Below are 27,532 nucleotides of genomic sequence, written 5' to 3'. Positions count from 1 at the left end.
TGGTGATTTAAATTTTTGTCTGCAAGTTTACAAAAGAAAAAATCCTCAAAGTTAAGGATTCTGCTCATGGCTCTGCTCTCACCATGGGAGTGCATGCACCACGGGAGCAGCTGGTCAGGCTGTAGTCTGGTTGTGGTCGAACGTCGTATCCCCCTGTAAACTGCAAGACAAACACTGCACGCTCCGACTGAAAGTTGGGGCAATTTCCTAGACTCAAAATTCATTTCTTAATTGGATGAAATTTGCACAGTCTATGCCTGGCTTTAAAGGTACGTGCAAGGTGGAGAAAGAGGTGGATGTATGCATGGTCTAGGGTACCGTCTGGGTGAGTAGTAGGGTTGCCACAAGCTCTTAGTCATGCTGTGGATGTCCCAGGGGCCCGAAAACCACAGGCAGTCTCCAAGTGCATTACCAGGGGTGAAAAGGCCTGGACAAAAAAGATGCTGTCCAGCTTGACATTGGCCGCCAAGCGTCACACACCTGTGTAAACATGTGACGAGTATGCTCTGCCCCCCCTCCCCGACTCGGATCCGTTGTAGTGACTGATCATGTACCCCTGTTCAGTCTGTCAGTTAAGTCATAACAATCTATGGCCCTGTAATTTCCTAATCTGACTGAGTGACCACTGTAACAGACCAAAAAATTGCACAATCTGCTGTAAATAGTCTTTTTCATCTAACTTGTACTCATAGCAAAGACATTTGCATACTTCTCCTGCTGTTTCTGTTGTTTCTCCTCTCTGGCCTGCGCCTTCATCTGCTGCACTTCAATTGTGTCTGGCTTGCGGCGGCGCATGTAAAGCTCGTGGTTGCCCATGCACAGCTGCAGGATGCGCTTGTTGATGCGCAGTCTCGGTGCATAAAACACAAAATCCTGAAATGTGAGGAAGAAAGGGGCAGGGGGAACAAGAATGAGAGTAAAATCAGACAAATAGAGGGTTGAATAAAGCTTGTTGTCCCTGCCTGTCCATTGTGCTCTTACTGATAAAGGACAAAGACTCCTGGAGCAGCTCTGAGCAGGAGCAGTGAACTTTTTCATACAGATTACTGTAACAAACAGCACTATGGAGAGTGCCCTGCTTACAATGAAAGGTGGAGCAGCCTGGCCCACACAGATAAGGTATACAGCTCTTACTTTCCTGAGTGATTTCACCACTAACAGCCTTCCCTGGAAGGATACCCTGGCTACTCTGTGTGCTGCATCCAACTGAGGACATGTCTAATGGCTTTCGCTTCACTACAGAGACACATGATGTTGCAGGTAAAATGGAAGCAGAGAGCTTAAGTACAGATACTGAAGCTTAATTTACCCTTTGAGCTTCACAAGAACTCTTACAGTTCACTGGAAAATTTAAAGGAAAGGGGGTTTAGAAGGGAAGAGTTTGTCCTTTCAGAGCTTAAAATAGATGTAAAATATAAATACTCAATTATTACTCACTGGAGACTTTTTGTCTATGGGCTTGATGATGAACTTCTTATCATTGAAGGAAATATTTCTGATCTCACTCCAGGGGAAGCCAATCTTTGGGGTCAATCTGTGGAGGTGACAACACGGACAAAAATGTCAAATGTGATACTAAACTAACAATGTATACAGTAGTTATTATTATTCAGTTGAGTTTTTGATTCACTTTATTACAAACACAAATATATGCAAAAATAAACCATATAACTTGCATTGCAAAAATTCAGAGATCTTATCTGAAGCCTTATATGATGTCATAAATTCTAACTTTTGTGACAATATTTTTAGGGATGCACGATATTGGATTTTTGCTGTTATCCAAAACACATGCAGTCACAGGGAAATACTTCAAAGACCTTCATCATTGTAGCTAAATCCCATGCTTCATGGGACTGCCCATTTTAGGCATTAACTGTAGCTGTATTGACCCCCTTGGATGTTTAACCCTTTTATGGATTTTTTAAATCAATCATCGTTAATGCAATTTGGCTTTCTGACAAAAAAAAAAACCCTCTTCAGTGTAAAAGTGAAAACAGATCTCTGCAAAGTAATGTCAATTAAATAAAAATATGGAATGTAAAATAAATGACAGCATAATGTTCACCTCCAAAAGTCAGTATTTAGTAGATGCACCTTTGGCTACAATCACAGCACTGAATCTGTGTGGATAGATCTCAATCAGACTTGCACATCTGGACACTGAAATCCATTCTTCTTTGCAAAACTGCTTAAGCTCTGTCATATAGCACAGGGATCGGACGTGAACAGCCTTTCAAAAGTCAGGCCACAACTTCTTGATTGGATTGAGGTCTGGCCTTTGACTCGGCCACTCCAGAACATTCACCTTGTTGTCTTTAAACCATTTCTGTGTAGTTTTCGCTGTGTTTCAGGTCAGTGTCTTGCTGGAAAATAAATATTCACCCCCTCCATAGTTCTCTTGATGACTGAATAAGATTGTCCTCCAGGTTTTCCCTATACTTTGCCGTATTTGTTTTACCCTCTACCTTTATAGCCTTCTAGGGCTGGCTGCCAAGAGGTATTCCCACAGCAGGATGCCACAAACCATTCTTCACAGTGAGAATTGTGTTTCACCTGTTCTCCAGAGCACCTAAAATGGTTTGACTTTTATCCATCTACTTTGACCACATTTAGCAATCTGTCATTGTTTTCATATTGCTTTGGGAACCTTGTTTTCAAATAAATCCATCACAGTAACTAGCCTACATAGTAGAGATGCAAGATATTGGATTTTTGACAATACCAGATATCGATTAACCTGACACCCAAGATAGACAGTTTCATATATCGATTGCATGGATATTTCATATTCATCCGGGAAACCTCCCACAGAGAGCATTTGGAAAGGGCAGGATTTTAAAAAAAAATTCTCGGAAGATGATTGGACAAACGTTCTTGGTCACATTCTTAATGGGCCAATGAGAGCAACAAAACGTGACGTAATAGCAGGCATGCGCAGCTCTGCAACAAATGTGATGTGGATTTAAAGCTGCGGCCGGTCAGGAAAAGAGCGAAAACATCCTCTCTGCCAGGAGTAGCTGACAGTGTGGCTATTTGTTCTTGTTTTAATAAAGAAATGTGGTCCAGTTCTGATTAAACTGCTGCTATACCAATGCTACAGCTGAGCTAACTGCTCAATCAGCTCCCATTGTATATACAGACCAAGCTGCAACCTTTGGTCCTGAAAAATGAAGCCAATGCGGAACTGCAAAAAATTGCTACACCGCGAGTGTTCACTTGAGGCTGGCTACAGGAACACCGGAAGTTCCGTCTGCACACATGTTAAACAGCCGGTTTTGACACACAAAATAAACTGATTTACAGCCTGGTTCAAAACACCAAACGTGTCTCATTAGCTAGTGTCTTATTGTGCTCACACTGTACGGGGGGTGAATTTTTTTGTACCACGATCGTTTGGATTATATTTAGGATGAAAGCTGATTAGCGCATCTCATTTGATTGACAGATAGCTCGGCAGGCAGAGGCTCTGTTTCTGTCAACTGGAATGCTAGCTAGCAGGCTGACAGGAAGTCACGTTTAGCGGGCGGGTCTTTAGATTGATCCAAAGTTTGGTTGAGACCGTGATTTCAATATGGAAGCCTCCACGGATTGGCTTCAAAAGCCATTTGAGTCCGCCTATTGTAAGCAGATGACTGACGTCACACGGGGTTTGTCCAATTCTTTCTACAGTCTATGATACAGACCCACACTACACCCCCCTTACCCTGTAACTCTTGCAACTCATGCCGAAGTAGGTGGGCAGAAGAATGGAAACATCTTTTCTGCTATGAGCAGCTTTACAAGAGCTTTCTTGCTCTTTATTGTATAAAGAAATGTGGTCCAGTTGTGATAAAACTGCCACTATAGTCCACAAGCTGACTGCAAGTAACACAGAAGTTGTTGTCAGCCCACAGTACATCTTAACCCTGCGCATAACTACCACTTTGCTCTCCTCTAAAGATGCTGATTGGTCTGAACAACCTCTGGTTCACCACAAATGTTGCTGACGAGAGCTTTGCAAGATGGATTTGCCTGATGACAAAACAAGGAGTCTGGCTAATCCATCGGCTTTGCAAGGTTAGATATTGATCCCGATATATAAATTTAATGTAGTTCAGAACTCAAGCTTCAGTCCTTAGAACTCACATTAAAGTTTATAAAAGAGGATGTAAAAAGAAAATACTTCAGCTGATATGGGTCTTTTGAACCTGCCTAAAACGCAACTTTATGACTAAAGAATTAAATCCCTCTCTAAGTGAATAGCATAATGTAAACATATTACTACAATATATTTATATCTTCACAAATTTGAGAAAATTTATGCATTTCATTAAATTCACCATTATACACTGTGGTGTTAGAACAGGCTGATTTTAGTGTCCCCTATTTGAGATTGAGGGATAAATCTGGGGTGTGGCTCCACGTTCTATTGTGCCAGACAAACTGAATGGATGCCAACCTCATTCAGCACAATACAAAGTAGCACTGTAAACACTGACAGGCCGATAGTGTTGTAATCTAGAAAGGCAGCCATCCAGCTTGCAGTGAAACTGTGCTGTGAAACTGTACTGCCTCAACTGGAATTCTAATAGATTACTGACCCTGACACATGCCTGAGGAATTGAGAGAACAATGTGGAAGTTATCTCATCGATTACATATTTCTATCATGGCCCAGAAGGTGGTTTAGTGAGTTGTGCTCTATCAGTGGATTCGTTTGTAGTGAAGCAGTTAATACAATTTTATTCATTTTGCAGAGTAAATTACTACAGCTGCCAACAGTGTGTCTGGATTTCATTTTTATTGAAGGCTTTCTGAAATAAATATCACTAGTGTATGAAGGTAAACAAAAATATTGTTATTACATTTCTATGGCCTAAAGGGCCTGTATGCCTAAAAGTCAAGCACTAACTGCTGGAGTCTGCCTTAATTCAAATAAAATAATTAGAAAGGTAAAAAAAAAGAAAAATGAGGGGATTTACTTTTGATTCATTTTTGATGAAAACTGAAACCAAAAATTTATCATGAATGCTGAGCATTCATAATACTGAAGTTATTAAAATCCCAGTTAAGTCCAACATCTTACAAGTTACAACTGTTTCCTTTTGTTATCCCATGTTCTATTTGCATCACTGAATCATTTATGATACAAAGACAGCTTTTACTCTCCCACTGACTTTCAACACACTTTTTTGACTTAAAAGTATCGATTCAGGCACCATTTAGGCACTGGCACCTTTAAAAGTACTGATTATCGGTTTCAGAAAAGAAAACACACAGTACCTAACCCTAAGTAAACACAAATATTACAAACTTTTGAAGCCTAAAAACTTCAGTCAGTATACACCAAAGCACCAAAGTGAGGACTACCAATGTAATTTAAATTTACAGATTAATTTGTAAAATTGTATTTATCAAATGATTAAGTGTGTGGTCTAAAACATGTCAATAAACTTAGAAAATGTGTACTTAATGTTTTTGAAAGTTTAAGATTATATCCTAAAAACTCTAAGATTTTGTGGAGAAAAGAAACCAAATAATATTGATCTTTGAAAAGAATAAATAAGGGTTTCGAAACATGTCAGTTACATGAAGTGATCCATCAGTAATCAACTAGGTTAAGTAATATTCATCACAAGATTATTACTAGCCAAAACATTCCAAACTGGACCAGGTCTATTTGGAATGTTGTGACTTTCAATGAATTAAAACAATTTGTCTAGTTATACATTATTAATTAAAATTTTCCTGAAGTAGTGTAAAATCTTTTTTCGCAATGTCGTTTCATGAGTTAAGTGTCTTGTCACATCTCTCATAGTATGTGAATGGTTGGTGGAAGACCTTGACCAGTCATTGAAGTCATAGCAAACCTACCAAGTCCTTGAAAAAGCAATCAGAAAAACTGTTAATTAGATGTTGATTAATTCTTTTAAGATCCTCAAATCCTGAGCTGAGAATGTAGGTGCACAAATCAGTATTACTTAATGACCTTTCATTGATCCTTTTTATCCTATTTTTACTGATGACAAATTTCTACATTTGGTATTGTTGTTTTTTTAATTTACTTTATTTTCAGTGATTGATAGTATACTTCTATTCCTATCTAGTTTTAACCTTCTTTGTTTAAACTGATGTCTCATTTTCATCTCGTTTCACTAAGGATTACTCTTTTAGGCTCAAGCACTGTCATCATTTTGTCTATGTTGTCCTGTCCTGTGCTGTGTGTGTCAAATGAGGCAGCTCACTCACTGTAAAACTAATCCACCTACTAATAAAGAAGCCTGACCTAACTTAATGCTAAATTAACAAATGTGTTGTCTTACTGGCTTCACGGTGTGTATGTCTGACTACAATGGTTGCTAGGATGAAACTTAAACCCAACAAAACCTCTGAATAATCTTCTAAACGAGCAGCGCTGAGCGCAAGGAGTTAAACCTGCACCAGACGAGAGCTTCGGTAGAGCCTTTGGCTGCACTGCTGCACTGTGGGCCGGCTGCCCTCGTTGGAGAGTTGTAGGTTAGTCTTGCATTCTTAAGTGCCGCACAGCTTGAAAAACCAGTTGGTGTTGCCATGGTTACAGCAGAGGGCACCATGGAGGAGAGGTATTTCTTTGCTGATCCCAGGGAGCACATAAAGAGACAGATCCACACAAGGACTCAGTTTGTTCTTTTACAGTGTTTCCCTCTCTATTGTTGGAAGTTTTGTTTAACAGTAAATATAAAAGAAGTCCAAATGAGAGAGTGGGGAAACTTTAACACAAAAGGAGTTGGAATGATCAAACCATTTAGAGTTTTTGAGCTTAAATAAGACAAAGAATTAGCGAGTAAATGTTCAGTTAGAGGCCTGACTTGCTGAACTGTGTCATTACCCTGTCATCAACTTGCTGTTCATTTCTTCCACTGAGGCAGACAAACTCGACCACACTGCTTTCAACAGACACTGGCATGAGAGCTGTGAGAACGCAGCCAGCTTAACATGAGAAGAGCTCCAATCTGGCAGCAAACAACAACAGCAGAGAGAGAGGGGGAGAGCTGCAGGGATTTCCAGCTCAGGGTCAGCAACTGAGAGGAGAGTCACCTGGGATGAAGTGCTCCTTTGACACAGGCAGTGCACTTCACTTCAGACAAGGCCAGCAGTCAGCCACAGGAGGCCTCGGAGCTCATTTCAACACAAGGACGGTGATTACCTCCCAAACTGTCATGCCCTATAAACAAAGTGGCAATCACAGCCAACTCCAGGCTGGATCCAGGCAACACCCTAACCAACTTCTAAAAAAGTAGGCTTACCATGAAGCACAATACAAAACAGGGATTTATGCTTTTTTTTCATCATACTGTTTGTGGACAAAAATTTAGTTTGAAAGTGTGAGTGACACCATCTTTAAGTCAAGAATAAAACTGAGCTTCTTATATGAAAATGGTACATTAAAGTTACTGAATGTCAGCCATGGTGTACAAATGAAGCACAAACATGTACTTTGTGTTCCAGAGGGCAGTTTTTATCATTTCAGCAGTATGTAGAAGTAATTCTACCGCTATAAGCACAGGCGTGAACAAAAGATGTCCTACTTACTGACAAAGGAAGGTGACACACTTATTATAAACTGGCAACAATTGAAGCAAGGACACAAGTTCCATGCCACGCATGACGTGATGTATTTGTGTCTAACAACCTTAAAATCACAAGATTAAAAAAAAAAACAAGAAAAAAAACAAGGCGTAAAGTACTTCAAAAAGAATGTGTAATATAATTCTAAGTAAAAGGGATTGAAGCGGACTGGTAAATCTAAATATTCATGTCTGTGTTCTGTGATGTTTCTTTAAAAGACTGTATCCATTTAGCCTTCATTGTTATTCCTGTCATACTGTCTGCAGAGGAACAGGAATAGTGATTAAGTGCAGGCATGGACCTGGCCCAGCCAGTTTAGCTCTGTGTCACAGAGCTGCAGCAGCTTTGGGTAGTAGACACTTAAAGAAGAGAAAATACTGTGCTTACTTGTCATCCTTCTCATAAATGTTGAGTCCCAGTGCGTCCACTCCAAGCCTCAGCTCTGTTCCTTTCTTGTTCTTGATGTCAAAGTAGTTGACTCCGTACATTTCCAGGTCCTGTGCGATCTTCAGATATTCCAGCATAGCATCCTCCCTGTGAACGCACATAGAGGATGGCATTAAATGATGAATATTAAATGTATATTTCGAATGCATTCACTTTTTTATAAAGCACACTCACTTTAACATCCCATTGTGCTCCTCATGCCACACCTGAATCCTCTCCTCCCACTGCTCTCTGGATAACTTGTGCTGCTCCAGGACTCTTTATAAAGGAGGAAGAGATTAAACACATGCATACTGAGGAAAAACAAGGAAGACCATATGATATATTTGACTTTGGTTGTTCAGGCAAAACATGAGTTAAACTTTGAGGTAATATTTCATTGTATGACTTGATAATTCCTTTGCTGAAATGTTGCTTAATGCCTTTTGTGCATCTTTTTAAACCTCTTTCATTCATGTTTTATCTTTTTTTTTCATACTTTTTAGAAATGAGTGCACACATTAATGCATGGTCAACTAGAACCACCGAACTTGCAAGTACAGTGGTGGGTCAACAAGAAGGTCTTGGGAGGTTTCTGTGGTTGTGTGGTTGGTAGGAAGCTTACAACTTCAATAGATAAGGTGCATGTTTTGTAATAAACTTTGATTATGGAGTCAGTTAAATATAAAGTGGTCAAATTGATGCATAAAATGGCCTTTAACCTCTAAAATCTTATCACTTCATCCTGCTTCCCTGTGCTTCATAGATTCATCTGGATCTTTGGTTCAAGCAACCTGCTGATGTGGACCCACCTGACTAAAACTAATACATCTATTATAATCAATATTTTTAGTAGTAGTAGGAGGAGTAGTGTTAGAACTACTCTATTTATTTCAAATCTTCAAGTGAATCTTAAACTGTTCAACTTGCATTGTTTATCACCTTAATATATTTTATGCGTCTTGCTTTTTACTGCCAATATTTTTGCTAATGCTAGCATTACAGTGATCATAGTTTTATCTATTAACATCATTCTTACTTCTATTATCACTATTAAAACAGTTCAATTGAATTGAAGAGCAGCTCTACTTTACTGCTATATTTCTTTATGTTCTCCCTATTTCATTACCATCCTAGCTGCTAATGGTAACACTACATTGTTCTGTTTTTTGTTCTCTATCACATCAGTTTTCTATCAATCATAGCTGTTTCTGCTAGTCATTCACATATTGCTACCATCATCTATAAAGTTTTAGCAATTTTCTGTCAAATGAGAGATAAGTTTATGGTCACAGCTGCCATAAATTTGTCTTTCATTTGGTGTTTTGTTGTTTCTCTTGTCCCTGTCCTCCCCCTGCTTTTCTCCACCCTCTACCCCTCCTTCTAGCCCTTTCCAACCTCAGTGCAGCTTTGGCAGAAAACTGTCAACATGAGTCTGGTCTGCTCAATATTCCTGCCCTATACAGAAGGTTTATGTCGCCATTGCAATAGGGTTAAAAACTGCTAGTGCTGTGCTCATGGTGATTAATGTATAGTCTTCCTTATGATATTATTGATTTATGCTGGTCAATTATATAGGCCACAACAGAGAGTACAGTCTAGACCTGCCCTCTTTCTAAAGTGTCTAGAGATAACTTTGGTTATGAATTGGTGTTATATAAACAAAGATTGATTCATTGCTGGCCAACTGCAGGTTTGTGCCAAATTTGACAAAAATCCCTCACTGCATTTATGAAATATTGTGCTCATAAGATTTGAGATCACAGTGACCTGTGATGTCCAGATTCTAATCATTTAACCTTGAGTCAGAGATTTCAGCGAAGTCTGAAGAATATCCATTCAATTATTGAGATATCATGCTAGTAAACAAGGTATAGCCACTGTGGACTTTAGTGCAAACTTAGATGAAAATCCCTTAAAGTGTTCTTTAGATTTCATTCACAAACAAATGATAAACATGAGCTCAATAGCCTTGACCTGAGTCACCTCAGTGGATACTTGCACCTCTAACCTAGGCTATTACCAACATGGAAGGATACAGATCTGTTTGACTTCATTATGGCCGTAGCTCTAACCAGGCAGGGTTGATATAACCATAAAATCAAAATCTGAAAAGCACCTTGTCTAAAGCTGCCAAAAAAAATGACATTTCAGTCTCTGTAAAACAACATCAAAACCACTCAAAGTCTACAATAAATAATCGTTTTAACCAGATCTCCAACAAATAAGCTCAAACAGGATACAACAATGTTGACAGTCAAAGGGACATCAACATGCCCTTGGTGTTATAATAAAGAAGCTCATTTCACACCTTCATATCATTGTATTCTCCTGACTTGTACAAGGGATTTAAGTTTGTCACCTATCCCTGGCACACCCATCTAAATCCTTCCTTGTTCTAGAGAATAAGGTGCTCCACCTGCTTTTAACCATGAAATTAACAAGAGACCAACACCTCTGGCCACTGTGAACAGTGTACTCTACTCTGTACTCTGCCATGACTGATGATCTAATGATGCTTCAAATTTCCTCTTAAATGGTTGGGTTAAGTTATCTGCTTGGTTAGGTTTTTGTTTCTTTGAAAACTTCAAACAAGTATGTAGTTATTACTGACACATTGAAAAGGCATTGGCAGCGTTACACACAGGCAAAGAGAGACTATTTAAATAGATGTCACATAAGTAACAACAGAAATGACTGATATGTTTCTGGCTCCTTATGCAGGCACCACTGATTGTTACTTAAACTTCATTATTCTCTTTTGTTTCTTTGGTTTTCAGGGTGTGGACAGTGGTTTCTGCAGCAGCAGCAGCAGCAGGTTCAATTAGTGTCTGACTACAAAACTTTCTGTGTCTTAGGTTGTTTTTGGCCAAATTATGCAACAACATCAAATTCTGCTTTGTTCCAGTAAAATCAGCCCATCATCTTCCTGCATAAACCACCTGTTTTTGATCTGTTTTTTTTTTATACAACAAAGCTGACACAAATTATTCTGGCAGCACTTCTCACCTGTGTGGCAGCATCCGGTCAGACAGTAGATATCCAGGTCGATGCACGTCTTTGGTGTAGTCTCCGAACTTTGCCTGAACAGCGTAGGAGGCCAGCAGTACGGCTGTCTCAGGAGGGCAGTAAACCTCGTCACACAGGATGCTCTCTTTCACCTGCAGAAAGAACAGCTTCTGGGTGATGTCCTGGATCAGCTCCTCCGAAACGTCCTCTGGGAAGAACTTAGAGCGAAACTTGAACTGCAGTGGGTTTTCCTTTTTAACATCCTGGGACGACACCTGGGGACAGATTATTAACATCATCATAGAATTTACAGTACTGTGTGGGCATTGAAGTGCTACTGAGATGTATGAATATGACTATTTCCTCTCTTGCTGAAAAAAAATATTTCTAATAAGTAAATATTAAAAAATATTATTAATGGTAGTTTTCCTGTTTTCACTTTTTATGCTCTGCCAAGCTAAGTGGCTATGAGCTAACCATATACCATCCAAGGATCACAGTGTCAACTTTTGCATCTTAATTTTGGCAAAACCACAGAAATTTGCACTATTTCAAAAATGTCAAGTTGCTACAAAAGCTGTATTGCACAAGTTGAATATTGTCAATATAAATGGGTATTAATAAGTATACATAGATGCATCAGTTAAACACCACAACCTGCAGTTTTAAGCCTTGTTTAAAAACATTAGCCCTCAACCAAGCAATGTGGCATCAATTTTATGCTGGCATCCAGTATACCTAAATACTGAATAAAACATGAGAAAACATGTTGGCATATCACGAGTGTTACACCAAAGAAGTAATGAAATAAACATCTGTATCAGCATCAGCTAAATACTTTTGTTAAAATCAGTATCCTAATATTATTTGCTAAAGCAAAGATAAAATCAACACTTTCAATATCAGTCAATATTTATTGAAGTCTTAAAGGAAGGAGGAAACAATTCTGCAGTTTCATTGGCATACCACCCTTATCAAAAGGGGATCTAGCACTCTCATAAAGTGGAAATACATTTTAATGACTCTGACCTGCAGTACATGTTTACACAATGTGCTTCTTCCTCTAAACAGGAACCGAGCGGTCTTGATGGAGTGAATGGGGCTGGGAATATTCCAGTTAAAGCGAGTCATTGTGCTGATGCGCCTCGTCAGCACACTGAGTACAGTTTACCGCTGCTCACCAGGGTCAGAATAACCCTCTCTCTCTCTTAGTAACCCCTGTTTATGATTATAAAACGCAAAGAGCTACCTTTCAAAGTTTACCTACTGTAGAAACACTGGCATGGTTTCCTATATTAGTTTTTAGTCAGGAGGGATTCATCTGGACATATTTCTTTCATCAACAACTGGTGCCAGCATTACCTTCAGGACAACTCCATAGAAGACGGTGTTGTCCAAAGTTCATCTATGTTCATGCCATTGATGGCCTATCAAGATAAGCCTTAAGTTGCTTGTTTGAAAGAGTGACAAGGAGTTGGCTAACTCACATATTTCTCAAAACACACTCCCTTATTTTCAGTTTCACACTTGAAGTATTGGAAATCATGGGTCTTAAAAGTGGAATGGGAAGTAGAGACACTGTGATACAAATATAATCTTAAATGTCTGATGCTTTGTGCCCCAGCTATGCTCAAGGTATGTTGTTAAAGTTCTCATTAAACACAACGACAAAACTATCAAATCTGTAACTTTAGCTGCATCATTGTTCAGCTGTAGGGAGGAGATGTACGGTATTTAGGAGAGCATGATGTCCAAACTATCCAAAATATTATCACAGATATGTTTGCACTTCATTTGACCACCTGTGGAAAACACTGATTTAATGCAGTGTTCGCTAAACTGCTGCCTCTCATGCTGGATTGTTTCTGAATAGACAAGTGGTCCCAGATGAAAATCTCATATATCTTATGCTCAAAATAGATACACATGTAATTTTTACAAATCCTGATTAAAAAAAATAATATATAACAGCATTTTTAGGCCATCCCAAAAGATTACAAAATAAAGAGAATCCGTTCATTTTTTATCTACATTTTTTAGGTTATACAGTAATTTATTTATGAGAAAACAAACTTGAATTTTAAATTAAATTTTGACATTAGAAACTCAAGAATTTCAAGTTTTTAAAATCAGAAGTTAAGTTAAGTTTTTTTTATCTTTTCTCATATTCACCAGCTTTTAAAACTTAAGTATTTTGAGTTTTATCTTGTAAATGAACAGATACTCTTTAAAAAAATAATTATAGCGAGGCCCTAATTTACATTCTACGGAAGCAGATTAGGGCCATTTTGATGGAGAAAATAATTTTGGGCAAGTCGAGATTAAAGTCGAAATGATGAGAATAAAGTTGAAACACAATTTCGAAATTATTGTGGAAATTTCAACCTTATACGCGAAATTTCAACTTTATTCTCGTCATTTCGAATTTAATATCGAATTGTCCAAAATTATTTTCTCCTTCGAAAATGGCCCTAATCCTCTTCCATAACATTCATAATAATGGATAGTTTACGTAGATCTTTTATTAAAAACAAATTTATTGAAGTCTATTATGTTGGGATTTTGTCAATAAACAATTCAAATTAATGTGTACTGTTTTCCACGTCAAGTTTCCAGGGGGTGCTTAGCTTAGCTGAGGAAAAAGGTTTGGAACCACTTGAATGGACTAATGGCTACAAATAAATGTTATCTGAATTAAATCAGCAAACAGAAACAAAAATGTATGTAAAATATGTAAGCAATGTCACTAGGTGAAAACCAAAACCTACACTTTAAACCTACAGCCAATGTAATATGATAACAGCAACACTAGATCGTGAAATCCTCAATAACATGAGGCATTTTTTTGGAACTTTATTGTTGGATGGCAAAAATTATTTCTGCTCATGGAAAACAAAAACACAAGTCCCAAGAAAGTCACCATAAATTTCATAAGAATGCAATCAATCACACAGCACACTGCTGACACCAAACAGACGGTAAAACCCTCTGCTCTTCATTCTCCAAGTTATTCTTTCTTTCAATATGATACATCATAACAACTGTACTTATAATAGGTGTAAGATTTAAATTACAACCACAGCCTACATGGCAACTTTCTTAGCTGATGCAGCACCTCAAAAGTTAGGATGTAAACTGAAATCTTGTTCTTTCCTCTTGTGTTTTGCATTACAGATTATAAGAATTAAGATGTGAGCAGCTTCAGGAACAGCATTAGTGAAGGTAGAGTGTTCTGCGTTTACTCAGGGACAACAAGGCAGCTCTGGTTCAAAAAGAGTTCACCCTCCAGCTGATTACATGCAGCACTGCACAGATAACAAACATCGGAAGGGGAACCGCAATACAGCATGGGTATATATTCATACTGTAATACTTTGGTCACTCATTGACTGAAAGGCAAATACTGGAGCACTGTGTACCACCCAGTTTGAAAGAATTCATTCTTTCTCCATTGTTTGGAGACGCCGACTCCCCAGGAAAAAGTTGGGAAATACTTCAGACCTAAAGTGAAAAGACTATGAAGGTATGTGGGTGATAGGTATCTTGATGTGTAATGTTTGTGGAATTCCACTCAGGGAAAAATAATATGGCATATGCCTTTGAAAACAAATTTAAAATTTTGCAGTATTTTGATATTGTTGAGTAATTGGCAATTACAGTCAGTAAAAGATGTATTTCTGGGATTGATCTTACCTTTTTGTCCAGTTTTAGCCAGGTGTGGTAACCTTTAGTGTCTATGTACTGTAGTCCAAAGTACCAGACTTCACGTAACCCGATGGTTTTCACCACCTGAACAGAGAAAAGAAGTCTTAAATTATGATACAGGCAAAGGAAAACACAATTTCCATTATAAATTACTCTGCCACTTTTAGGGGAGTCATTTATTAGTTGTTTGATACATAGAATGCTAAAAAAAAAAAACAGTGAAAAAGAGTTTAAATCAGAAGACTCACATCTTTCACTGAGCCAAATGTAACTTTTTTCCCTACAAAAATCCCAGAATTTAAGGTATTTGTTTTATGATTACACATTTAAGTTCAAGTCAGCCAGTTTCAAAAGCTAGAGTGCAGCTGCCTGGCTCTGAGGCAGCGAGACAAAAACTGGGGATTAAATTTACTGTTTTCTGGTACATATCTCTCTATCATGGTACTTTTAATGACCTGAAGGCCTGCATGGCTGATAGATTTGGGAAATTTACCACACAATGAACAAAAACACAGCATGCAATTGTGCGTTGACTTTCAATGAAGAAAATTACATTAGCTAACAACAGACTGTATTGAGATGAACTGCTTGGTGATTTTATATTGTTGTAGCCTTGGGAGGGCAGGGTAATTTCCCATCAAGACCAGTGACGTCATGGGCTCCTATATTTCCCTTGCTCAAATAAAACCAAGCCAAGAAAGAGGTGATCAATTTTTTAACATTCCAAATCAAAAATTCAGTCACATGTAGATCTCAGTGTTTTCACATGTTTACAGCAACTGTATTCCATCATATCTAGTGTGCCAAGACACAAGTTTGGATTCACCTTACCAGGACTTTAATGAAAAGAAGTTGATGAAAATTAAGTAGGGAAAAGCTTTTTCCATCCAAGACTTTTCTAGCGTTATTAGCGTAGATTTTCTAACGTAGATTGAAAATCTCTTTTTCAAGAGTGTTCTTGCCACATCAGGTACCAGCACATATCAGTCAAGAGTGCTCTAATCATACATTTATTGCAAAATAAATGGTACAACAATAGCCAGTTTTGCTTTCCAATAAAGGCCCTTTTTGAAGGATGCTCCCTGTGTTTGCCAAGCATCATGTTTTGACTTTTTCAGGTGCTTAAAGAAACTCATATGATTGTACAACTAAAGCTTTAGGCTAAAAAGGAGGAGGCTGGGGTGGTAGACGTGACACTTAAATCCGTGATATTCAATTGGTGGGTTGGGTACCAAAGTGGTATGCAAACCTCTTTCCAGTTGGTCTCAAATGTGTGACAGGAAAAAAAATCTGGCAGAAAGTTAATACACAGAAGCCCTAAGTGGGCATACAGTCAATTGATACATGTTTCTTTGTGTGTTTTCCTACAATGATGAGTAAATTTCAGTATTAGTCTTAAGATTTCTACTTATTTATCTCTTTTTCTTTGGGTAAAACAGCTGTTTTTTTCCAAGATAACAAGGAAATTCCCCAAGATATTCCCAAATTTCCATGCTGTCCCTGAAAAATGAAGTAAAACAAGAAGTATTTGTACATGTCCCTCAGTAATGATGTGCTTTCAAGCGTGCCGTTCATGCCGTTCCCATGTCAGTTCTCTTTGTTAATTAAAAACATATTTTTTATTTCAATTAGGGTCCAAACTGCAACATTTTTGATCTCAAAAGTTTGATCAGTTAAATGTTTTCAAAAATCTGAGTCTCACTCTTGAAAGGACCACCTGTGCATGAGCTGGGATTGGTTGATAGTTATGGGAGATAGCTAATCATTCAATCAGTTGGAAGTCGGTTGATTGTAGCTGGGCATATGACTTCCATGCCTTGCCTGAACTAATGCCAAGCTTCATTGAGTAAATTTTCCAACAGACATACATATATAAGGTACATAAATACATAGATGTGAGAAAAAAGTAAAGCAATTGGGCAAAATGGTCTACAATCATAAATATATAGGGCAGAACATCTACAACTAGATGCCTCCAAGTATTTAACATCCAATGAGAGCAGATCTGTTTGCAATTCATTCCAAGTAAAGGGAGAAGCAAAATTCAACTTTTACCCAATTCAGGTCTGACCTTTAGAACATGTATGTGCCATGTGTATGGGTTATGTGATTGCATCTTTTTTGTTCCTTGCTTCTGTGTTACTAATTGGCAGCCTCATCTGTGCAGATCTTGGAGTCCAAGACAAATTTCCCTAAGAGGACAATAAAGTGTATCGTATTGTATCGTATCATAGAACAAACAAAGATCTTAAGAGCTTAAACTGTGGCTCCTGTACTGTCCTGTACAGAAACAGATTAAATATCCAAAAAGTAACAAGTTTCAATGAATGTGGATCTGGCTGTAATAGGATATGAGTTTCAGTCTGTAATGGCTGCCACATTCTAATTTGGTTTGATTGAAGGTTATATTACAGTAAGAAAGGGGTTCAAGGTTAAGACTGCATCACTCTAAAAAAATTCACCTGAGAGCCAGCCGTGAGATGATGTTGTAAATGTCATCTATAGACAAAGATAACACATTCAAACTTTTAAAAGATCAATGCGGTAATTTTCCAATAAACTGAAATGAATCACTGTGGTGGTTTTCTTCCATCAAAGCAAGGTGTGGTGAAAACACCTTTAAAGGCTTTATAGAAAATGGCAAAGCCTTTAGAGTCTCACCTTTAGGTGACACACTCCTGTACCAGATTAATCTGCTGATTGTATTACACTTTCACAGGTGTGAGTTTGGACTTAGCTGAGGTAATGTTATAAACCACTTTCAACTCCTGCCAGGACAAATCAGTGTTCAACACAACATGTTCGGCTTTTGAAGCAATCTGAGGAATGAAAGGTTTTCAAGTATGATCTAGGGAGAGAGAGCAGCGCTATTTGTGTGAATGTGAAGCTCCCCAACAAGATTTTTGCATCTTTGCTCAAAAATAAGACAAACACATCTGTGTGTTTTAGATCTGCCAGAGCACACAAAAGCCCGATGTGGGCTGATCTTAAACAAAGTGGTCCTATTGTCTGATTCATACTGTATAACCAGGGTGTGTTGCATGACCAGCATCCTGTCTCTGACTGCAGGAACAGACTGCAGCAAGTTCCTGCCAAAGACGTCTCATTATTAACGTTTAACCGGCAGATTATGAGCCTTGATTTAATTTCAACCATACTGGAAACAAGTATTCAGGTCAGCAGTTTGATAGCTTTTTTTAAACAGATTTAAGACAGAAAGTGAAAACCCAGTCAAAGATCTGGAATAGTCACTTGTGCTGCACGGGTAGCTACATTTTTCCACTGGCTTCTGGAAGGAAAACTCAACTTCCAGAGGCTCTTCATGGCCTTCAGAGAGTGATTTTCCATCAGCAGTGTGTAAGAATTCATGTTTTTGTGTGTGCATTTTGTATGCTCTGTTAAGAGAGCCGATCCCTGGGCCAGGCCCTTTTTGAATGCATCACTGCCAAATTCCCCACCCAGTTACCGGGTAAGGTGCTGAGCAGCCCGGGTAAAGCTTGGATCAACAAACTGTCCCTTAATAATAGGCTTCAGCCAAAGTTGAAATTAAATGTCAAACTCCCACCACTGACTGGATGACAATAAACACAGGGCAAGCTGACCTGTGGGAGTGAAAACTGAATTGCTTTGATTCAGCGGCCTCTCCTGATAGAGTGCAACAACAAGAGTAAGAGGCAGAAAGGAACTAAAATGAGAGAGCGATTCAGGCTGCATCTCACCTAAATTGAAAATCAGAAAACAATCAGCCCTTTCAATGCCACAGGCACTGTCATTCTTTGGCAACATCCAACTTCCCTTGACAAAAAGATAAACTAGCTTCTGTGACCTGCTTTTTAAAAACTGCTGCCAAAGGATGTTGAAAATAATTTGGTTCATTAAAGAAGGATTAAATGTGAGTTTCTGGAACACAGGTTTAGCAAACTAACATCACAGCAGGCTAGTTTGGCAGGCTACCCTCAGTCTAAAGGGTTGCAAGGTTACTTAAAAGAGTTTCTATGGGGGGATCAATTCTACTTGGTATTTTTGCAGCCAGACCTCTTAATCAAGCAATAAAAGTGACAGGTTGTTAACGTCACTAGTTAGTTAGGATTATCTTTACTGTTAGAAAAACACGGCTGGTGAAAATATGTCTGATTTTACTGGAGCAGAAATTACCTAACAGCTGAGCTGAGGTAATATTTTTAAGTTCTAATCACATGGCGTACAGTCATGGTTATTCCTGTTGGCTTACACTTAGAATTTGTCAAGACCTCTCCCTACTCTGTGACCTCTAGTCTAGTGCTATGAATAAAATCATATAAAAATTTTTATTTCTCAATAAAACTACAAATGTGTCTAGTTTTATTCCATGATTAATAAATCTGGGGGATAAAACTGGTGTGGTTGTTTTAAACATATGGACAGTGACTGTGAAGTTACAATCTAGTGAAATTTAAGTGTTTAAATACATTTTTAATACAGTGTAGAATTCATTTAATACTTGTTTCACACTGATTCAGTCCAGTGAGAAAGTTTAGGACAGACGGACACTGGCTACTGGTGTCTGTTCATGCTTTATTATTTGCTGATGACTGATGTATGTAAAAAGGACTGATGTCAGCCAATACTGTTTCTAGACTGATGCATCAGTGCATCCCTAATGGGCAGCCAGTCAGGACAATACAGTCTATATTTATATGTTATCATATGTTATCTTCCATACACCTCCAAGCAGAAATGGACATTAGCTCTTGATGATAACACTCAAAGGTTAATGTAACATGGAGCTGCACAAGAAACACAAAATTAATCTCTAGATTACCAACTGCATCTGATTACAAACTTACATTTTTTCTTATTTATTCATTATAAAATGATGAGTTACCTACAGTAGTAGAGACTAGGGGTGTAACTGTATTTGTATTCGCCCCGAACAGGTCACAGTTCGTTGCAAGTTGTCTCACAACAAGTATATCTAAATCCTATAGTCTATGGTTTGAATGGAGATGGCAGTAACACTCTTAACTGTTGAGGGAAGCTACTCTACTGTCTGCCTAAAAGTAATGCAGAGCAACCTCAAATTAGGCTTATAAATTTGGGACTTTATGTTACTTATTTACGGATGAATTGGACCCGTATTAAACTCTGAACTTCAAAACAAAGGTACAAACCAAACCGTGACCCCTGTGAACAGCTACACCCCTAGTTGAGACAGTGTATGCTACACCCAGGTTTTAAAGTGAGGGTCCTGCCCCCATGGGCGATCATTTAACTTCGCAAAAAAGGGAACAAAGAGCATTTGAATCACCACAGTGATAAATATATATATAGTTTATAAGTATACAGTTTTTCTCTAAGGCCAGGCTTCAGATTTTTACCTCCTACGGTATTTTTATAAAAGCATCATTTAACTATTTTCGACTTTCCAAGACTTGCCTAGAATCCAACCTCTGTTAGAAAATATATCCGCATCCAACTCTTTTTACAAGCTGTTATAAGCAGAGAGAAATTCTAACACAGTCCAGCAGTTATTAAAAAGTGGCAAACTAAGTGAAACATTTGCAGATGGGTCAAAGAGGATTGTGTTTCTATCAAAGTTTGAACAACAGCGTCACCGCCCACTTCAGACTGGTTTCAGGTTGGAGGAGCAGAAGCTGACGTCGCCACATAGGAACAGTTAGAATGACTTCAGCGTGCAGGCAGCCTCGTGTTACAGCGACCTGACAGAGAGTGAAAGTCTGTGTGCCTGCTTTATGAGAGCTCGGGCCCTGTGGTGAGAGAGAGGAATGCCACTGGGCTGAAACAGCATTACGCACTGCATCCTCTGAGGTGAAGAACGAGGAGTCCTCAACCACAGAGGAGGAGGAGGAGGGGAAGGGAGGGGTTCCACCGGTCTGGCCCTAAACAGGGACCAGGACAAAGATGAAGGTGTTTCTTGGCTCTGGTGGTGAGGGGAAGCAGAGGGTCTATTACTCTGAGACCACACATTGTGACTACACTATAAAGATACAAAGCCTGTATTTTATGGTTCATATAGTATTGTTACTGGGGAGAAGGAGCTGCTGCAGCTTCAAATGTGGCTTTGACATGTGGGTTGGGTGTGTAAGTGGACTAGTTTCATATTTTGACACCTGTCAGCTGGATTATTTAGACTTGGATTCAATTCAAGACATTGCTGAGCTGTTAAAATGTTGCCATGTTTGTCAGCTGTTAAACAAATATCCCTCGTCTGCTTTTCTTACTCTAAATCCGAAACCTACCACCTTGAAGACTTCATTTAAACAACCGAGATCTTGAGATCGGGGTCTGAACACGGTAGCTAAACAGAATTTAAACTCTGACCCAATACCAGTGAAGATCAGCCCATACTGAAACATGCTGTGATACCACAGCAAGAAAAATAGAAGCCCAAGGCCTAATTTTCAGTTCTTGTTTTTATTCACAAAAATGACAGCAATATTCTGCATATTGTCTAAATAAGCATTGAAAGTATTTTAAAAATGTTTTGAGCAATCAAGAATCGGATGTGAGTAATAATCTTCTGCTGTCCTGTAAAAATATAACATCCATTTCAGAATATTGACTGAGGATATGTAGTTTGTTAATTTCAACATTAGTAATGCTTCAATACCTTCAATCAGTAAATATTAGTGATTCTAAAGCACTTTGATTCCCTAGTATCCTCATTTTCTTTTGATGCTTTGTTGGATTTTTAAAATTAATTTACAATTATTTGTACTGCCTTGATTTCCTTTCATTGTTTACATCTAGGGATGCTCCGACGCATTGCTTTAACATCGGTATTGGCCAATATCAGACCTGTAATTAAATATCAGCCATCTGCCAATTTAGAGGCAAGATCAGATGCCAGTGATCACTGTTTATCTCTTGTGTCTGGCATCTGGTCTATCTAACTGCTGAATTAAAAAATTGATTTTTACGAGGCAAAAAAAGTGACCAGTTGGAATCAGTATCGACATCCGCAAAACTATCATGTAAAATACTGATATCATGTCAGCCCTATTTTTCACAATGGGTGCATCTCTATTTACATGCTTTGGCTGCTTCTGTGGAATGAATGGATACATTTTCATTTCTGTTTCATATATGGTTTATGTTATCCTACTTTTTCTCCATTGAATGAATTTTCTGTTTTTTAAGGCAGTCAAGGCTGTTAATCGCATTAACTGCAGTTAACTTATAACCACAGTTAGTTTATTGCTTTAATTTTGATTATTCACATGCTTTATTGTCTCTTTCAAAACACTTTGGTTAAGCCACTGCAACCTCTCCCTGAAGCTACAGTGATGTAAAACAAGTCCACCATTGCTTTTTGTCTTATTTCACTTAAAAAAAACTCACTGACAGTTCAGTGGAAGAGTGAACATTCCTCTGCATAATTATTTACCTTTTAACCATTTTACTTGCCTATTATCTGTTTATATAAGTAGACTTTACAAAAAATAGGGTTCTTTTTCCTTTTTTGTTTGTGTTTACTCCTTCTGCTTTTATGTGTATGCTGCAACTTCTGTGTCAAACCACTTCATAAACTATGAAGGTGCTTTATTAATGAAATTAATATAACTGAAAATTCTAAGGACTTGAGAGAGGCTTGATGATTTGTTGAACTGTGGCTGAGCAAATATAAACGATCAGCAGTGCACCGTCACATGGAAGTGAAACTGTACTGAGGGTGTGTAGGGGAGTGGCAGGAGTTTTCTTTAAGAGTGGCATGACGGCTATGAAAGGCTATGATCAGCGCTGACCACACGGGACACACCAGGCCTCACACTCGCCCTGGAAATGAGCTCACTGTCTGTTAGTCAGCAATTCCACAAAACCTGTTGAACATTCTGTGAGTGTTCGTGTCTTTACAGCTGATTTCTGCCAAAGTAACCCATTATGAACTCAGTCGGGCTTCTGACAGAATTATATAAAAGCTCAGTGACACCTGAATTAATTCTGAGACACCCCTACCAGCTGCCAAGGCAAGGAGTGACAGTGAACAGACCATTTCCCATCCTTAAATTCCATTATTTCCCTAAAGTAGAGTGCTGAACTGTTTGTGACACTATCACCAGGAGTGAATGATTATCTGTGGCAGCTTGCTGGAAGTCTAACAAGTACGTGAGGGAATTTACCAATACCTATAAATAGAGAGGAATACCTTGGTGCTTACCAATTCCTTCCTTTAACAAAACTGCAAAAAGACAGCCTTACTGTCAATAAACACAAGCACCAATTTACTAAAACATCCATAACTGAGCATTGTTTGCACTTTCAGTCAAAAATACATGTTTCTGAATGTAACAGTTATTCAAGTCAGTTGATTTCAAGAATATTTGGTTTCACATAGAGGGTTTGTTTGGCTGAAATGTCTCCAGACATGAAGGTTGAATCCCCTGACATGCACTCATAACACACACAGACAGATACACTTGCCATTGAAAAACGAGTTATGCAGGAAGTGGCAGTAACAATGCCTTTCCTCCCCCGTGCTGTCATGCAGTCTCAGAGGAGTGCACACTAATGACATGTCAGCTACATTTGGAGCTCAGGTACTGAGACTCACAATGGTCTTTTATAATGAGATCAGATGTCCAAATTTAAAGAATTACCTCATCACATTACACTTTTAGTTATTACATAACTGCATCAGCTGTTCAATTTACGTCAAGATAAAAGGCCGAGAGAAACCTATTTAAGGTAGGAGCATTAATTTAAAACAATAAAACAATAAAACAGCTGTGCTGCTGACTTTCAACAACAAACAAGATGCTTTTATAAATAACAATACATGTTAATATGAAATCAGAAAATGTGGGTCACCTTTTGAAAATGTTGCCAAACTACATAGTGACAAAAGGATCACTTGCAACAATCAAGTCAAACATTATTTAAACACATAATATACTTGGAAGTCTCAGCTGCAAATGTTATTTTAAGTTTCCATCAAGTCTGCCACACCTTTAACTCAAAGCAAAGACATTGTTTAAATTCCTTACAGACCGCATCCATGGCTTTAGAACCATAAAGGCTATAAATCCTCATTTACATAATGAAGACCTGATGTTGTTTTTGTTTGCTGTTCTATAACGTCCTTATTTTTTATCACCAAAAACCATTAATAACCATTTATTAAAGGGTCTGAACGTCGCCAAGAAGACAAGAGACTGCTAAGGACTCCTAAAGCCAAAAGCTTGTGTAATCTCGTCTGCAGCAGATAACTTTCAGACCGCGAAGTAATGAATAGAAAGAGCTTTGCAGGGATGATAACAAGGGCAGACACTTTCTCCTAGCATAAATCTCTCTCAAAGAAGTCAATCTAGTTAACGGACAAGGATGACAACAAAGGTTGTAGCAGCATGTACATCAAAATGTGTTCTGGGCATGCACAGTAATGTGATTAAAATGTAAATCAATGTAATCTACATATCCAGTTTTTGTATATCTCTTAGATGTTTTTTTCTTCAGTGTAATATGTAGTTATACAAATTTGGATGGTATGGAATTATGAAACAACTGTTAAACAATTGGGAAATGCTTAGGGAAGGGCTTACTTACTAACCTACTAATCCAAAATTTGTGTCTGAAACATCTGCAAATTGCACAGTGGTAGTTTATCTTAAGCCAGACACTGCAGTTGCTTCATTTGGCTAAGTTCAGCACATTTAGGCTTAAAGGGTTAACGTATAGAGGAACCCTGCTACACAGAGTGTTTCAAACATCTCCAGCATTTTATGTTTTTTAAAAGTCTAGAATTTATTTGTTTATAAGAAGGGGAAAGGGTCAAACTTTTGTTATAGGTGCGGAAAAAGTTGTAATCCTGGCCCTGCTCTAGAGCAGGGCCATTTGTGCATGACTCGGTTTGGCTTGGCTTGGCCAAACTGGTGATGGAAAAGCCACTCAGCGCTGCTTGGTTTGCTCGGCGAAGCCAAAAGCAGTAGTGGAAAAGCCCCAATAGATGTTTCTTCCTGCTTTACGTTGTTGCAAAAAGATTAGTTAACAGGCCTCTGGACCCTGCTTTTCTCCAAACTTTAAAGATGTAAGGGTGGTACCACCCCATTTAATAAGATTTATTTTTGTTTTGTTTTATTTTTGGAGAGGACGGGCTGTAGCTAGCATAGGAAAACAGGACAGGAAAAAGGCTGCAGGTTGAACTTAACCTAGGCCACCTACTTGGAAGATGAACTTTCTTTTATGGGGCCTGATCTAACTACTAGGTCATCGATGCCTTGTATTGTTTATGTAGCTACTAGATTGTGACTTGCTGACATGTACAAATTTTACTCTATATGATGTTATCAAAATACTTCTTTAATTCTAATCATTTTACATTCTTTTGCATTCAAAATGAATTAGAAGTTGTATTGAAAGCATATTAGTTGACAACATGGGATGCTATAGATCAAAAAAAGACTACAGTTCACTGTACCTGATCAAACAGCTGCTTGCCAGTGGTGCTGGGCTGGATGGCAAACTCCAGCTCAGCGTCCATGGTGGTGACACGAACGTTGACCTGTAAGGGAAAAAAACAGGAGAGAACAGGAGGTCACAAGCCGACCCAGTAAAACAGAGAGGGTTCTCATAGATGAGGCCAGACTGTAGAGCACTGCTTTGGTGTGTATGTGTTTGGTAAGGGGGTGTATTTGCAGAGTAAACACATGGGGCTATGTGTTTATCTCTGCTCTCTCAGAACTGGTGGTGCTGATTTAAGCAAAATCTGCTGCAAAAATCACACTGTTTTTGGTAAGATGATGTGTTACAGATTTAACTTTTGGATTTGTGAGCAAAAATGGAGCATCTACTATTTATTCGACATCTAAGACACTGAGCTTAAAAGAAAGGAAGGAAGTTGTTATTCAGGATGCATGGACTGAAAAGAGGAGTGCTAAAATATCACACGCACACCCATCGACAGAAAAAAGGCATGTCTTTGAGTTCCCGGGTTAATAATTGATCAGAACTGCCTGTGTATACAAAAAAAGGTGGTCCATGTGAATGAAACCTGCTTTATAATCAGAGAATTAAATGTCCACTTACAGGGATCCACCCTTTGTGATTAATGAGTGATTTCAAAACCATAACAAATAGCATGACTGGTGAGCAAAGCGGAATCATACCGACTGACGTCAACCGTGTCCTATGATGGACAGAAACAATATTCTGTATTGTTGGTTTGGTTGGTAATAATTAGCAAATGGCATCTGAATTATACACAAAGGCCAAGCAACAATGCGCAAATATTTACAATAGCTGCTTTGAGGTAACGCACATAACTGCCTCTCCTTTCTTTGGGTATGTATGATGTCAAATGTTTGTGGTTTTTTGGGGGTTATGGAAAGACACAGCTCCTCCATGTATTGACTGAATTTATTAAAGCTCAATGAAAATGACACAAAGAGGTGAATAGAACACAGAGAAAGCCTGCTGACAGAGCCCTCCAGTGACACATCTTTCATCACCGGCTCATTGTGAGAAGTGCTGAGAGGCTCTGCGGTGAACAAAATCAATGACGCCCACTGGAAAAGGGAAGTCTGGGTGACTATCTAGTGACTCAGTAGTCCAACAGTCCCTCTAAAGCTACACAGGCTGGTCTACTATCTGACTGACAGGCTTAAATCCAACAGACGACAAATCCAATCACAGCACTGTAAAGAAAGCGCCTCACCGCTGTGCTGACCAGGATATTGTAAGAACCCACCAGTCTAGACAGTGGATATTCAAGGATGGCCAGTTTTTTTTAACCTTGTGTTTGCTACCTACTTACTCACGTGGGATTACATGCATACTGTGGCAGGGAAAATTCTCCTTTACCAAGAGCATCAAAGCACTCAAAGAGATTGCAGCTCCATCCCACAATGCCACATGCGCATACAATTTGAAACAATGTAGCCCAACAAGGCAACCTATAACAGCTTCAAGTTGCAGCTAAAAAGTAGAGGAAGGAGGAGGGGGGAACACTGCATTTACTTAACACAGCCAAACAAAGATCCCCTTTCAGCTTCAGAGCTCCAGCAGCCTCTTTCTATCATCAGCTGCATTCTAGAGGAGCCAGATTACCAAAAACTACCACAAAACTGCAGAGGAACTGATCAGAAACTGCTGTAGCAAGTTTATTTTAAGACTGTGATTCTTCAAGATTCTTCAATCAACACTGAAGTCTTTACCATATTGATGGTAGGAGCACCTTAAAAAGCCAACCTACACAGAGAATGGAATATGTGAATATGTGCAGCTGAGTGAGTGATATCTGATCTCAAAGTCAGTCCTCCAACGGTAACTCACAATAAACTGAGGCCATTCAGGGCGCTAAAGAAAACATGACACATATGCTAAAAATATACCGGGCAGAGACCCAGGGTTCCACAATGTGCAACTTTAGTCAGAGGAAAGTACAGGCACTCATATAACTCCTGCTCCATGGGTTATTACTGTAATAACTGACTTAAACTTTAAGAGAAGGAGAAATGGTTCTAAATTTCACTCCCCTCACTGGCTTACAGGATTGTAAGCAAATTTTTACACTATAAGTGGAAGCTACAAAGCTGCAACCGAGAAAAGGATGATTATAAGAAAGGACTAAAATGAAGTCTGTCCATTTGATCAATAGTGTGCTGCACATCTCCATTCTTGAAATGTCCTGAAAACACTTTCTGTAACATCTAAAAAACATTCATAAGGAATCATGGCATCTTGCCAAGCACATTTCCTCTTTTTTTAAGTTAAATGAAAGGAAATGTGTAATTTTTGTATCTATGTATGCAGCTGCCAAGCACACAAAGCTTGTCCTGCTTTCAAAAGCCAACAAAACAGCAAGTTTT

General features: G+C 38.6%; 1 protein-coding gene across 2 annotated transcripts in view; it reads right to left on the bottom strand.

The window, feature by feature from the left end:
- Positions 1 to 27,532, bottom strand: part of ezrb (ezrin b) — a 46,407-nt gene that overhangs the window by 11,040 nt on the left and 7,835 nt on the right. For both annotated transcript variants that reach the window (XM_041805442.1, XM_041805443.1), the window contains exons 3-9: positions 25,144 to 25,227; positions 14,718 to 14,813; positions 11,025 to 11,299; positions 8,211 to 8,294; positions 7,977 to 8,123; positions 1,438 to 1,534; positions 710 to 873 (exon numbers count right to left, since the gene is read on the bottom strand). In XM_041805442.1, coding sequence (XP_041661376.1) covers positions 710 to 873; positions 1,438 to 1,534; positions 7,977 to 8,123; positions 8,211 to 8,294; positions 11,025 to 11,299; positions 14,718 to 14,813; positions 25,144 to 25,227 — 947 coding nt within the window. The remainder of the gene's footprint in view (positions 1 to 709; positions 874 to 1,437; positions 1,535 to 7,976; positions 8,124 to 8,210; positions 8,295 to 11,024; positions 11,300 to 14,717; positions 14,814 to 25,143; positions 25,228 to 27,532) is intronic.

The sequence above is a fragment of the Cheilinus undulatus genome, linkage group 14, assembly GCF_018320785.1.
Source record: "Cheilinus undulatus linkage group 14, ASM1832078v1, whole genome shotgun sequence".
Classification (NCBI taxonomy): Eukaryota; Metazoa; Chordata; class Actinopteri; order Labriformes; family Labridae; genus Cheilinus; species Cheilinus undulatus.
Note: the sequence above shows the minus strand (reverse complement) of the source record. Positions and strands in the feature narration are given on the sequence as shown.